The 15,735-nt window shown below is 38.1% G+C and overlaps 1 protein-coding gene across 2 annotated transcripts; it reads right to left on the bottom strand.

The window, feature by feature from the left end:
• Positions 1–1,960: 1,960 nt before the first annotated feature.
• On the bottom strand, positions 1,961–10,999 carry LOC307133066 (uncharacterized protein). 2 transcript variants are annotated; one of them, XM_079827847.1, is made up of 4 exons: positions 10,932–10,999; positions 6,799–6,835; positions 6,427–6,658; positions 1,961–5,606 (listed from the first exon to the last, which is right to left on the bottom strand). In XM_079827847.1, the coding sequence occupies exons 3-4, from the start codon at positions 6,584–6,586 to the stop codon at positions 4,687–4,689; spliced, it is 1,080 nt and encodes a 359-aa protein (XP_079683973.1). In that variant the 5' UTR covers positions 6,587–6,658; positions 6,799–6,835; positions 10,932–10,999; the 3' UTR covers positions 1,961–4,686. The 2 variants fall into 2 exon arrangements, with proteins under 2 accessions (XP_079683973.1, XP_079683972.1); XM_079827846.1 differs by lacking the exon at positions 6,799–6,835.
• Between the last annotated feature and the right edge of the window lie 4,736 nt (positions 11,000–15,735).

The following is a 15,735-nucleotide window of genomic DNA, read 5'->3' as shown; positions in this document are numbered from 1 at the left end:
AACTTGAACCCGTAGACTTCGATTTCCAGGTCATATGTGCACTTAGGCTGAGTAGTCAGACCACCGCAGCCCACCAGGACCACATTACCAGGAATCACTGAGGGTTGAGGGAGAACTCCATCAGCACGCAACTTTGATTCACTTTCTATACTCAGCGTGCAAGCCATACTGCCAGAATCTAGCATACCGTTCAGCACGGACTGGCCACCGACAGTCACAGGAGCATAAAAGAGTTCACTAGCACCATCAATTTTCTGAGATCCCACATACAGCACTGTTTTGTCGGGTGGCAACAATTTGCAACTATTTACAAAAATCTCATGTGGGTCTGACTCATCTTTTAGGGGAAATACGCCACTGCCCATGTTATCCCCCTCCGCACATGGGCTATTTAGTTTAACTGAATGGCTGAAGGCGGCAGCTCAAGGCCTGTCGTCCTAGGACAATTGCTCTTAAAGTGTCCAGGTTTGAAGCAGTTACGACAAAGCCTCTGGCGCATACAATGAGTATGTGTAGTGTGCTCTTTAGATTGACATACTCTACATGCGGAGCTCAGACTGGGCTTGGGGTCTGAAGTTCTGACAGGACAGTTTGGGGTGGACGAGGACAGTGAGGCAGTGCAGAGAGATAAAACTTTGTCCATCATGCCAACCAACTGCTGCATACTAGCATCAGGAGTAAAAGGAGCAGCGTTGGGGTTCAACTGACCAGCTAAACTTGCTATCTGACTTGAGAGTTCAGGCTGTTTGGGAGAACTTGACGCAGAATCGTCACAGACAGTTACAGTGTTCTGATGGCAAGCAGACATAGGCAATGAGCGTGAAGTTCTAGCAAAAGCTCTCTTCAGAGTCCTGCGATGACTATCCAGTCGCTCTTGAACTTCAGCAGCACTCCACTGTTCAGCAGGCTTGAACTGAAAAGACAAAGCAAGGCCAGGATCTGGACAGTGTGAGATAAACATCATAACAGCTTCAGTAGCAGGGTCCTCAACACACTTGTTCCGTCTACGCAAACACTCATCAGCCACATCAATCGCCTTATTGAGCCGTATCCAGTAGTCCATTGGGCTCTCGTCCGCCCTAGGCAGGGTGTTATAAAAGTCAGACATAGGCATATTTGAATACATCAACTCACTGAAATTGCGCTTCAGTATATCGAACACAGTGGTGGGGAGCACTGCAGCCGTCGGCCCAGGGAAGCTGCGCAAGGACACTTTGACCACATCTCTCGCTTTTCCAGCTAACCTGCTCAAAATGAGATCAGAAGCAGTTTCATCAGTGCATTTCTTTCTGTTCAAATAACTGTACATCAAATCTTCCCATTCATGTACAGTAAACGAATCACTTTGATCACCTCTAAAGAACGGTGGAGGCGCAACATCATGTTGGACAATGACCTTCAAATTAGAACCATCAAAACATTCACCTGAATGCTGTACATTTGACTTAGATTGCACTGGGCTGGGCTGTTGCGTTAAGTTGAGACTGGCTGAAATGCTTTCACCAATTTTCAGTGCCAAATCAGAAATAATACTCCCCAAAGACTCAGGGGTAACTGCACGATCAGTGTTAAGGCGTGCAAAAGGGGTAGAGCAAGCAGCTGGGCTCCCTGAGGTACCAATAGCTGAGTCAGATGCATGTACATGGTCAATATCTGCAGTAAAGAATGTCCTCCCTCTCCCAAAACAATGAGGTGAAACTCCATACATATTGTCAGGACGATTAAGAACAGCCCCACTACCCCTGCCTACTGGTAGCATGGCACTAGGTCTTTGTACAGGGCTAAAATTATCCTGACTAACAGTGTCCTCAAACATGACTCAGTTTGAATAGAGAGAAAAAAAAAATATATATTATTAAAAAAAAAGTAATAACAGTTTCAGAAAATAAGACAAAAAAACAAAAACAAACACTGAAATCACTTAACTAATATGCAGATAAGTGTAGTTTGCAGAAATACTCATTTAGACTCTCTCAATGTTAGTTTCAGGGAGAAAAAAAATTATGTGACGACGATCACAAAAACACTGTCCTTCAGCTTGCAGCAACGCAAAGAACAGTTCAGTACAGCGTTGCACGAGGAGAAATAAAATAAAATGTGATCACAAAAATATCCCGTCAGTAATGAGCGTGCAGCAGTGCAAAAAGAAAAAAAACAGTTCAGCACAAAGCCCACAGCGAATAGTATTAATAAAAGTCAAAACAGTTTTTCATCATACTTCATAAAAAGGGCAACCGTTCAACCTTTACCGTCTGTGATATGAGCAACAGAAGATAGAACACTGATGACGAGATCGGCCGAGATGAAATGAGCAGCGGCCTCCGCGATCAGCGAAACACCCTCACATCCAGCGATCTTTCACGGCACAACGTCTCACATCCAGCGATCTTTCACGGCACACCGTCGTCTGTTGAAGCAGCAACTCCGGCGATCGGTAATCAGCTGATCATGCGAAATCCGAAGGGTTATGGCACCACGTGTAACCGGTGGCTCGCGACACCAGTTATAAAATCACTTTTCTCTGCGTTGTGAAGACAGACACGGGACAACAGGCGGCGGTTTCACTGGGTTTTTTACTCTCTGAGATCTGATATAAAACAAATAAAAGCAGCCTCTGAGTACAATCACCCTTATTTCGCTCTCTCTTCCATACAATTACAATGTCAAGAGCAAGAAATACAGAGAAAACATACCTGATATAAAACAAATAAAAGCAGCCTCTGAGTACAATCACCCTTATTTCGCTCTCTATAAAACAAATGTGACGTAGATTTAATTACCATGTGCTTTTCATCTCCACATATAGAGCAAAGACACAAATATAACTTAAATTGGGCAAAATGACAAAAATAACCACACAGGTAAGTAAAATAACATAATACACATAATTTGCAATGAAGATATAGAAATAAAAGAAACAATTAAAATAAAGATTAATAAGGATTAGCAGGAGCCAAAAATAACTCACCTCTTCCATACAATTACAATGTCAAGAGGAAGAGGAGGGGACAAAACAAGAAATTAGGTGGGCTCATGGTGACATCACAGCAATTAAAGGGGAAACGCACTTAACTCACTTAGGCAATCACATCAGGTACATGTAAACGAACAATTTTGTGAGAATTATAACAATCAATACATATGTTTCAACAAAACACTTTCCGTACCTGTTACACAAGGGACGGGGGTGCGTTGCACATACAGCATGTTATATGCATGTGTGTATGAGACAGAGGGGAACACGGTCGCATTTGCAGCAGATATATGCTGCCCATCATAAATCAAAGCACGAGACAGACAGGAGGAGAAGACCGGAAAATGTGACATAATGGACAATATTCGTCTGTATATGCAATACACGAGCCGTGATTCAGCTGCGCGAGACAAACACTGCCAGTGTGAATCCACAACGGCTCCCGCTGCACATTTCATGGAGGAAAGCTTCCACAATCTTCATGAGTTCAATGCAGGATTCGCACAACGGCTTGTCCTGAAAGATGGATTAAAAAACAGAAGCTGTTTATGGGCCACAACCTGTAAGTATGATTTATTTTTCATCTATGTGTTTTCCTGTAATAGTTCGTATTGTTAATTGTACGTTGTAGCAAGGAAGTAAACAAATGACAACGCTGTTCTGCAAACCTGTTAAATGCTCATTCATACTTAACGTTACCCGACGAACACCTAACGTTACAAACACCTAACGTTAAAATCTCAACAGCGAACTTGGCATTAGTGTAAATTATTCTTTGATTAGAGCTTTTATGTATTGTTTATCTTCAGACATGCTAAACATGGTTCTGTGTGTGATTTGGCTACTAGTAAAGCCAAAGTTTAGTGTTCGTTTTGGGTTAAAAGTTCTTGCGACAGATATTTGGCTATAATCGTTCTAAAAATACAAAAGTAACAGTGCCATTCAGTAGCGATCACTATAGATCCGCAGTCTTTACTCTTGAGGACTGAACAGGTTCTGCTCGATCATCTTCACTCAAATGTTCTGGGTCTGATTCTGGCTCAAATTGGTGTGGTTTTATTGACGCCATTGTTTCTAATACTGACTAAAGCACAGGCTACCGGTAAAGGTAAGGGGCGTGACGTTTCCGACAAATGTGCACTAGGCGGTTAGCGAATCACAACACACTGGGCCAGCTAACCAATCTGAGCCCATCGCGTATTTTTGAGGGACCGGCTTCATAGAACCCGGAAAGCATCAGACCGTTTTTACAAGGAGGGACAGAGCAGTGTAGAATAAAGGTCAAATATATGAAAAATAAAAACGAAGCATGAACACGTTACAGTGCACCCCACAAACACAATCAAGCCTTCGAAAGAATGTGTTTTACCACCCCTTTAAATTATATTACTAAACGTCTGTACATTTTATCGTTGTTTATCATGAAACCGGTAATTGTTCCATCCCTAAGGGCTACACAGATGAGAGATTGTGCAAAGAGGTTATAAAGTCCCTCATTTTTACAACTCTAGCATGAAAGAATACAAAGATATTTGCATGGGTTGTAACTCATGGCGAGAGATTGATCAAAACTGCACAGAATGCCTATGCACGCATACGAGTTAAAAGAAGTATACTTTGCCATGCTGTGCGTTTGACTGCACATACGTGTAAAAAAAGGGTTTAGTCTGTCCCAAACTCATTCCAGACGGATGACAAATAAAACCATTCTTTCACAAGTGAATCCTCATGTGGTGTTTAAAGGTTTCTTTATATCTGAAACTCTCTCCACAGAGATCACAAATGAACGGCTTCTCTCCAGTGTGAACTCTCATGTGACGATGAAGATTTCCCTTTTGGTTGAAACTCTTTCCACACTGTTGGCAGGTGTACGGCTTCTCTCCAGAGTGAATTCTCATGTGATCGTTAAGAAATCTTTCATAATTGAAACTCTTTCCACACTGAGGGCAGGTGTAGGGTTTCTCTCCAGAGTGAACTCTCATGTGGACATTAAGGTTTCCATGTTGTTCAAAACACTTTCCACACTGTCTGCAGGTGTAGGAGCTCTCGCCAGTGTGAATGTTCATGTAATATTCAAGACTTCTTTTTTGGCTTAAACCTTTTCCACACACTTGGCAGGTGTAGGGTTTCTCTCCAGTGTGAACTCTCATGTGACTGTCAAGGTTTCCTTTTCTATTGAAACTCTTTCCACACTGTTTGCAGGTGAACGGCTTCTCTCCAGTGTGAACTCTCATGTGACCATCAAGGATTCCTTTTCGGTTGAAACTTTTTCCACACTGTTTGCAGGTGAACGGCTTCTCTCCAGTGTGAATTCTTAAGTGGTTTTGAAATTTTCCATTATGTTTGAAACTCTTTTCACAATGAGGGCACGTGTAGGGTTTCTCTCCAGTGTGAACTCTCATGTGGTCTGTAAGATTTCCTTGTCGATTGAAACTCTTTCTACCCTGAACGGTGGTGAAAGAACTTATAGTTTCTTTCTTTTTAGCTTTTTCTCTGGTCTTTTTTGAAGTCTTTTCAGTCTGTGAGCAACTAAAATATTTTTCTTCAGTTATGAAATCGTGATCATTCTCATATTGACCTTTTTCTTCCATTTCCTTTAGTACTTCACACTCCTCTTTCAACGGCATCAGGTCTAAGGAAAAAAAATACAAAAATTAACCAATAGCACAACACAACAGGCATAAAAACCATTTACACATGTAAAGCATTAACCCATAGAGGTCTGGCATGACCAACTCGCTTTTTTTTTAGAGTTCTTTGGATATAAATAAAATAATCAAATGTAAAACAATATCAAATGCGTTCTGTTGCAAGTTCACACTTGATCTAATGTTTTCTTAAGGTTTATTGTTGAGCTGTCAAGTCGTCAACCCTATTTGTCCTGTACTACAAATGACAAGCTCTGCTCAATATTTCCACTCATTTCATTAAATACTAGCGCTTCGCTCTCCCACGTGCAGGACTCAGTGTTTTACATCAAATGTTTACACACTTCCCATGCTCACTTTCCTCCAGATTACACACATAATCCCCAAATCAATGACCATATCAACGGCAAAATCTTCTATAGTACATGTTAGCTAAACAGAGTGCGTTTTTGAGGATGAGGAAAAAATTCCTTATAGACAACAAATGTAAAGCTGATCAGTCACATTTCATGCTTTGCTTTATGCAAAACACAGATTCTGTTAGATACTGTTATCTAGTATAATTAAGTGTCAAATTAATGGTTTTCAAATCAGAAGTAGATTTTGGGTTTAATGTCACAAGTAATTATAAAAGGCCATTACTGAAATCTTTTTTTCTAATTTAATGTGTCGTAACAAATGGACATCAGATCTTTACAGGTTCACTTGAAGCAGCATTAGTGTTTATCTGGTCATGTGATCTAAACATGTCTGTCCACATTTTAATAATGATCAAATGAGTTCAGCTTTGAGAATGAAACCAACCTGTTTGTTCTTCAGTTTCTTCATCTTTCACTCTCAATGTTTCTTCAATCTTCACGTCTTCTCTCTCCTCTTTCTCTGTTTGTTCCTCAGTTTCTTCATCTTTCACTCTCAATGTTTCTTCAATCTTCACGTCTTCTCTCTCCTCTTTAATAAATGGCATCTTTATAATAGTGTGCCACGTGGATCTCAGTCGCTTCTCCAGGAGTTTTTCTGTGTGTTTGAAAACTCTGTCCTGTTTAAGATGAGAATAATTAACAAACAAATCCACACAAAATCTCTGAGTGTCTCAATCAACTCTAGTTCAGTAGTTCAGTTAATGGACTTAAAGGGATAGTTAGCCCAAAAATGAAAATTCTGTCATTATTTACTCACCGTCAAGTTGTTCCAACCCTGTATGAGTTTCTTTGTTCTGCTGAACACAAAGGAAGATATTTTAAAGAATGTTTGTAACCAAGCAGATAGAGCAACCATTGACTACCATAATATTTTTATAATAGATATTTATGTATAGAATTCGCTCTCTGACAGGGCGGCCGCGGCAAGTGAAGCGCAAGGAACAGAACAGCTGATAGTTTAATTAATAATGATTAATATAGGCCTACTGTTTTTTGTAGGCTAAATAAAGAACCCGTATTATATATTAATATAAAAAAAGTTGCGTGTGTCCTTAGGAAGCAAAGCTCTTGCGTCTGATGTTTTGGTTTCGGTTTGTAAACCTATACGAATAGAACATGCATGAATGAGAACAAAGTGCAGGACGTGCTTTATGTAAAAGAGTTATTAAGCGCAATGAGCCATGAAAAAAATATAATGAATCATAATCTAATCGAATTGTGAGACAAGTGAAGATTCACAGTTATGACTATCTGCACAAAGTTTGAGACTGACCTGTTAACTTGTTAGGGCATTAGGCCTAGTCCTGGATTTACTCCAAATGTTACACAGTGAGATTTTCTATGGATGTTTTATATATTAATGGATATATATAGGCCCATTAATGACATTTTCTACTAATATTTCATTTTACTAATTAAGTTATAGACTACAAATCATTAGAGTGAACTGACTCGGTAAATCAAGCTCTTGTGGTGCCCCCATTCATTTCAATGTTTCACGCTTTTTGGACATGCAGATCATAATACATAGACTTGTTTTACAAAACTCTTAAGAATTTCCCCATAAATGTGTCCAATATAATATAATAATGGTTAAAATGTTTTGCCATTTTAAAAATAAGCTGATTTTAAAATAGTAAGACTCTGAGTCTTACTAAGTCAATATTAAAGATATCAAGGTTATATTTTCACAGAATGTTCTTTACATTATGTAGGATGATTTTATGTATAAAACAGTGAATCACAAAAAAAAGACTTTAGCTGGGTTTTCACAGACAGGGTCACAAATGATGACAGAATTTTCATTTTTGGGTTAACTATCCCTTTAAATCACCTGATGAGACAAAAACACAAAACTAACACAAATTAATAAAATAAAGCAAATTATAAAATTATACAGACACTTAATATATTAGTTTAGCTATTTAATGATTTATAGAAATCGAGATAGACATAGAGCGCTTCAAATCACTGGTTGTGAATCAATCGGTTCAATTGACTCGGAGAGTCTAAAGCTCCGGTTCTCTCGTCACTCGCCAGCGACTGAACTCATGTTTGAACTGATTCACCATAAAGAGAGAAATGAGCCGCTCCTTCATTTACTCATGAGTTTATTCTGTTACTTTACTCACACAACACTGATAAATATTAGATAAAGCAATGAAGTGTTATGTGGCGTTCACACCGGACGCGATTCGCGCGAAGGTGGACGCGTGTACATTTTGAGTTTAATCGCGCGTGACATTCACTGCACAACAGATGCGAATTCGCGTCATGGGCGGGGCTTCCGCCAGCAGCTCGTCTCGTTGAGAAATGGCTGACATGGGCTGTGTTTACATGTCTTTTTTTTTTTTTGTTCATATCTACTATTAATGTGTGACAAAACGTAGTTTTAAGTAGTGATGGGAAGTTCGGTTCTTTTCCGCGAACCGGTTCTTTCGGACGGTTCGTTTCAATGATCCGGTTCAAAAAACCGGTTCACCAGTTCTTTTACGTCATCACGTAATGACGTCACATTCATATAAAGTAATTTGTAATCATAACTTAGTATAATAATAATATTAAAATCATCGTCATCATCATCTTGGATAAGTACATTTACGTTTAGCAAAAGTACTCAATACAGCCACTGTGGTGCAAACGTGGATGTTTACAGGGATTAAATAAACTTACATTGACATAACATAAACTTACATAAAAGTCCTCGGTTCACCCGTGCTCATATTATCAGCACAGCATCAGCTGTCCGAGAGAAACAGTTCAGTTCAGAAGGTGCTGTCACGCATGCCCACTTTGCTCAGTCTCTCAGCTCATCGGTTTCTTTCGGACACGTTCGATAAGAACCAATGAGCTGAGCATGCGTGTACAACCGGATCATCAGTACAGAATCGAGAACCGTTTCTTTCGGACACGTTCGATAAGAACCAATGAGCTGAGCATGTGTACAACCGGATCATCAGTACAGAATCGAGAACCGTTTCTTTCGGACACGTTCGATAAGAACCAATGAGCTGAGCATGCGTGTACAACCGGATCATCAGTACAGAATCGAGAACCGTTTCTTTCAGACACGTTCGATAAGAACCAATGAGCTGAGCATGCGTGTACAACCGGATCATCAGTACAGAATCGAGAACCGTTTCTTTCAGACACGTTCGATAAGAACCAATGAGCTGAGCATGCGTGTACAACCGGATCATCAGTACAGAATCGAGAACCGTTTCTTTCGGACACGTTCGATGAGATGAGCTGATAATGCGTGTCATTTGTTCAGAGGAACGAAATGCAGGTTTCAAGTGTATAAAATTAATAATGTGTGAAACATGTTCATCACATAATTGTTGTCTTATCATTATTTTAAAGTTTGGAAAAACAATGCATTGTAAAATGGTCAAACTAAACATTTATTTGTTTTATCAATAATGATATTTTCAGGAACAGCTTATTTGATTTCTAAATAAGTTGATATAAATCTTAAAATGTATTAATCAAAACAGTAGTTTTGATATTGACTATTCAGCAGCAGTTCTCAGCTTAGCACACTTATACACTGATAAAGCAGTTCTCGAGTCAGGATCAGGAACGGGTTTCAGCGGTTCTCGGATCATCAGTACAGAATCGAGAACCGTTTCTTTCGGACATTTTCGGTACTGAGAACAGTTCGTTCAGATTCGAGAACTGTTAACTGGAGAACCGCCGTACGTGCGGTAGTACACGCGCATGCTCAGTATCAGCTGCTCGTGAGTTCACATCAGTTCTCTCAGCACAACATGTCTCAGTTCAGTGAACTGCTGGAGTTACTAGTAACATATACTACAGGATATTAGTTTATTTCTAGTCGGAGGAACTGTCACTCATGTCAGAAAGTTAGTAATTTATGGATCAGCGCTGACTAGAGACGCGAACCGTTTAGAACGATTCAGTCCGATGTGGTGAACTGGTTCGACCGGTTCACTAAAAAGATCCGGCTCAAAAGAACGATTCGTTCGCGAACCGGACATCACTAGTTTTAAGACTTTTTCAGTCGATAATGTAGTTGTTTAAAGCTAAAATCTGTGGTTTATTTACATAAACAGTGCCTATTTGAACATTTTATCTGCCGTTGTCGGAGCTGTGAGCTCCAGCGGACAGCGCGCTCAGCGCACGTGAAAGCCGGCGAGGGCAACCTTTCCTCAGCCAGTCCTTCTGCCGTCTCCCGCTGGCTCTGATGTCTCTGTGGTGTGTCTCGAGCTATAATTCGTCTTGTAACGGCCGATCTTTGGTCTCATGGATCTATAATTTGTTCCCTGGCAAATCGTTTAGGCTGAAGGCAAAGAGAAGTTTCATTACTTTATATTTTTAGGCGTACTGTAATTAACTGTACGTTGCAGTTGTAACGTTAGCCTACTAGCACTGACTTTGAATGTTTGCATTGTTTGCTTTAATTCATGTATAGCTTATTATACCTTTTACTTATACTTTTGTATTATTGATCATACATAAACTTGCATTTAACAAAAAGAGACTGGGTTGTGTTTCATGTCATTTAATGTTATCACAGTGATAATCATATTGTCTGAACCAGATATTAATATACAGATTTTCTCCTCATTGTTGTCACTACTAGAGCAAGCTCCTGATTGGTTAACGCGGCGCGAAATATCCGCCAAAGTTCAGATTTTTCAACTTGAGCGTTTCGCGCGAATCGCGCGTTCAAAACGCTCAATTCGCGTCCTTCGCGCCGCCTCAATCGCGCGAATCGCGCCGCAGAATGCCATTTCGCGTCTCTGCATTGACTTAACATGTAAATCACTCGCGCGAATCGCGTCCGATGTGAACGCACCATTACATTTAATAATACAAAATTCATTCTGTGTCGCCTTAAACACTTTAAAAGCTTAAAACACAAACCTTTCTTCAGCAGAATCACAACATATGCAGGACCGCGGCGCAGCCTTATGACGTCATACAATAAGAGCAAAATAAAAGTCCCTTCTGCTTCTTTTAGTTTCTTGGCAGATTGCATCGTTCATTTATTGCATACCGCCACCTACTGTACAGGAGTGTATACAGTATTGCAATAAACCTTTGATCATTCAATCAAAAAGGGGGTTTATTTAAATAAAAAATATAAAAATTATATTCTTATTAAAGCTGTGTTTAAGGAAAATAATTAAGCTTCTAGTTCTTTCACTTTCCATCCCTTGTTCCCCAAGAATATCCTCAATGTTATCATCCATTTCTTGCCATCTTTGTCTCTGCTCACTGTCTCTCCTACATCTAAATAAAACATGTTTCACATCTTCCTGTGTTTGACATTCTGTGCATAAACCATTTCCTTTTCCTACCAGCTTCAGTGTTGCATTCAATCCTGTATGTCCCATTCTTAATCTTGAGTATACTATTTCTTCCTTCCTATTTTTCATATGAATTATGTTTCTGAATATTGTAATATTGCCTAGCCTTAGGTTCTGTTTCCCATTCCTGTTGCCACTTCTTTGTTATTTCTAATTTTATTTTAGCTTTCGCTTCTCCTTTCCCTATTTGAACATTAATTTCTATTTCTTAATTTTTTAATGATTTTTTTTGGGCTAAATCGTCTGCCTTTTCCCTCTAATTCCAATATGTGCTGGAACCCAACATTTTTTGCTGGAACACAACTTTTATTCCTAGTTTTTGAATATTTAACAATATATTTCTAACCTCTACTATTAAATCATCTCTGACTGAAACTCCACTTTCTAAACTCTGCAATACAGTCATTGAATCTGAGCATATTAGTGATTTTAATGGTTTTATCTCTTCTATCCACCTTAATGCTGTTATTATGCCAGTCATTTCAGTTGAATATACTGAAAGGTAATTATTTAGTCTATACTTTAGACATTTTTTTAATTCAGGAATGTAAATTCCTATACCACAATGACCATTTTGGTCTTTTGATCCATCTGTGTAAATGTTAATAAAACCATAAAATGAAGCAGACAGATATATTTCATAATAACAATATTATTAATATTATTGCATAATAACAGCATTAAGGTGGATAGAAGAGATAAAACCATTAAAATCACTAATATGCTCAGATTCAATGACTGTATTGCAGAGTTTAGAAAGTGGAGTTTCAGTCAGAGATGATTTAATAGTAGAGGTTAGAAATATATTGTTAAATATTCAAAAACTAGGAATAAAAGTTGTGTTCCAGCAAAAAATGTTGGGTTCCAGCACATATTGGAATTAGAGGGAAAAGGCAGATGATTTAGCATTTATGGGGAAATTCTTAAGAGTTTTGTAAAACAAGTCTATGTATTATGATCTGCATGTCCAAAAAGCGTGAAACATTGAAATGAATGGGTGGACCACAAGAGCTTGATTTACCGAGTCAGTTCACTCTAATGATTTGTAGGCTATAACTTAATTATATATATATATATATATATATATATATATATATATATATATATATATATATATATATATATATATATATATATATATATATATATATATATATATATATATATATATATATATATATATACACAGGACCTGAAATTAACTTTTTAGACCACCAGCCACTTTTTTTTCTCCTCGATATTAAGCCTGTCCACGTGCTTGTCCAGATTTTTTTTGTGTGTGTGTGTTGTAGAGATAATTTATTCTGAAGAAATATTCTCAACAATGTTCAATCAGCTTTGACATATTTAAATCTGCATATCTTTGATATTTTTACCTTTTTTTAAAGGGCATTTTTTCCTCATAATCTTATTAACAACAATATACAATATAAATCAAACAATATAAATATTTAGGGACTATAATCGACGATAAATTACAATTTGAGGAAAACACCGATATAATTAGAGGAAAAGCTCTTCAGCGTATGCATTTTTTAAGGAAACTTCGACTTTTTAACATGGATGTTTCTTTTATGAAAATGTTTTATACATGCTTCATTGAAGCCATTTTAAGTTTTTCCATCGTCTGCTGGTATGGTAACCTTAATTTAAAGAACAGGAGGAAGCTGACAAGCATTGTGACAATGTGCAGTAAGATAGTGGGGACCGATTTAAGGACTATCTCACAGATTTATGAGTGCAGGACAATTAGGAAGGGCCAGGTAGTGCTTTCTGATGTTACTCATCCATTGTATGCTGAATTTCAACTCCTTCCTTCAGGGCGGAGATTTAGACTCCCCTTGTGTAAGTCAAATAGATATAGAAATTCTTTCATACCGGCGGCAATTAAGTTTTTAAACGATTTTTCTGTAATTCAAGGTAATTGATGTGTTGTGTTGTGTTGTTAATATGTGTATGTGTATACTACTGTTCCTACTGCTGTCTATACAAAGAATTGCCTTTAAGGACAATAAAGTTTAACTAAAAAAAATATAGGCTATGCTTCAGCTTTTAGTTTATATTCTTAAATTTTATCTATAAATATAATAAGACACTGAAGGGCTGTTACCAATCAAATAAAATAATTTACACTGAAAAAATGAAATCATGAATTAATGATTGAAATGTTATGAATCACTGAGTCAATTCAGCGGTTTGAATCGCCAAATTTCAGCAGTTTGGCGGTTTGACACGCGATCCGAATCATCATTCGGCTCAGTGATTCATTACGCTTCGAAGCTTCATGATGCTTTGTTTTGAAATCGTCATCACTATGTAAGTCGTTATTTAGGGTTTTTTTGCGCACAAAAACTATTGTCGCCGATTCATAAAGTTATTTTAGAACCACTGTAGTGAGATGGACTTTGTAACAACGTCTTTAGTACCTTTTAAGTGTCTTGAGAATGTAGAGTACCATTGTGCCAATGGAGGACTTTCAGAGGCATCAGATTTCAACTAAAATATCTTAATTTGTGTTCCGAAGATGAACGGAGGTCTGACGGGTGTCGAACGACATGAGGGTAAGTAATTAATGACAGAATTTTCATTTTTGGGTGAACTAACCCTTTAAAGATTTATCTGCTCCCCAGTTATGCCCAGTAATCATTCTCATCATATTTATGACTTTTTTACATTTAGTTTCAATGGCCCTCATTTATCAATCTTGCGTAGAAACGGGCGTATATATTGGCGTAAGATTATGCTTACACTCCTCTCACCGCCTGATTTATGAAAGTGTGCGCACCTCTGAAATCCAGGCGTACGCAACACCTGCCCTTGATAAATGCCGCGGCTGAAACGATCGTCATTAGAATAACACGCCCCTATATATTCAAGTCTCTGCCTCCCCCACGCCCTCATTTTACGCCATGGACACACGGAAGACGGCAAAGAAGCGAAACTTCTCTGACGTGGAGATCGAGACCATCACCAGGGAAGTGGAAAAAAAAACAAAATTGTTTTATTTGGGAGTTTAAAGAGTGGGATTAAAGGCGCCCACAAAAAGGTGTACGGTGGAAATCCAGTTTAAATAGCTGTTTGGATGAGAAATTACCTATCACAATTCATTATTTTACAGCACGTGTTTTGAAATAATTAGCATTTAATTTCGTATCACATCACATGTATTGGGGTGTACAATAGTGATGATGATGTGATGTGGAGTACCATTCATTCACATTAATAATTGCATGACAGTTTGTAAGATTCTTATTATTATTAAGATTTGTATTATTAATGACGCTTATTGTTATTTAGAAGAAGAATGTCGTTATTATTATTATTATTTATTTCATTATTATTTAAAAGAAGAAGAATGTCATTTTTATTATTTTTTCAGTTTGAATTATTTTCAGTCCCAGTCCCTGAAACGTCAGGTAAAGAGCACAGGCTCGCAACTGGAGGAATACATATGCCTACAAATCAAATGCTTTGGTAAAGTCACGCAAATTAAACCTTGAAGTCCATGTTGCACAAAAATAAACACTGAAGTTTATAATAACTATATCCCTATTCGCACGGGATTAATAGCCTATGTGGGGACCTCAGGTGATTTGTAATAATTGCAGAGAATGTCTGTGATATGTGAAGTAAAAATTCCCCCGCAAATGACCTACCATATTTCACCAAACACTGAGGTCCTGTGATAACATTAGTCCCGTGCGAATCGACATCTCTGTGTTTTGGCCGGGATTAGGCGGATCGTATATCATTTTTGCAAGGTTTTTGTGTCCTGTGCGCATTTCTATCTTTATCTTTCACAAAGAATGGCGCTAGGCTGCTTATAATGCGCACCGTTATGAATTCCCGTGCGGCCGCGCGGATTCTACTTTCACTTTAGAATGAGCACCAATTTGGGAGTAAATTGCTTGAATGGTGTGTTTAATATTATTCTTATTTAGCTTTGAAACTGAATCTTCCGTCGTATACTGTTATTATTGCTCAGTTCCGTTTTTAATTGTGTCTGTTCTCTAACTGAACAAAATAATTTTTATTACTATAAAACAATCAAAATGATATCGATACGACTGTTTATAATTTCATACAGCTATATCTATAATGAAAAAACATTTTCAAGTCTTTACATCATATCCGGGAGATAAGTCAGTAAATTTGAGTAAAATCACAGCTTATCCCGTGCGAATGCGCCACGCAAAACTCAGATGGGGGGTGGGGGGGGGGTAATTTCTAAATCACACGAGGTCCCCAGATAATACTTATCCCGTGCGAATAGGGCTTTAGTTGTTGTTGTTGTTTTTTTACAGTGGGTCATAATATAGCATATCTTTGTCAGTGCGTTTTGTGGTGTTAGGAATTGT

This window comes from Gobio gobio (genome assembly GCF_949357685.1).
Source record: "Gobio gobio genome assembly, chromosome: 1".
In the NCBI taxonomy this organism is placed as follows: Eukaryota; Metazoa; Chordata; class Actinopteri; order Cypriniformes; family Gobionidae; genus Gobio; species Gobio gobio.
Note: the sequence above shows the minus strand (reverse complement) of the source record. Positions and strands in the feature narration are given on the sequence as shown.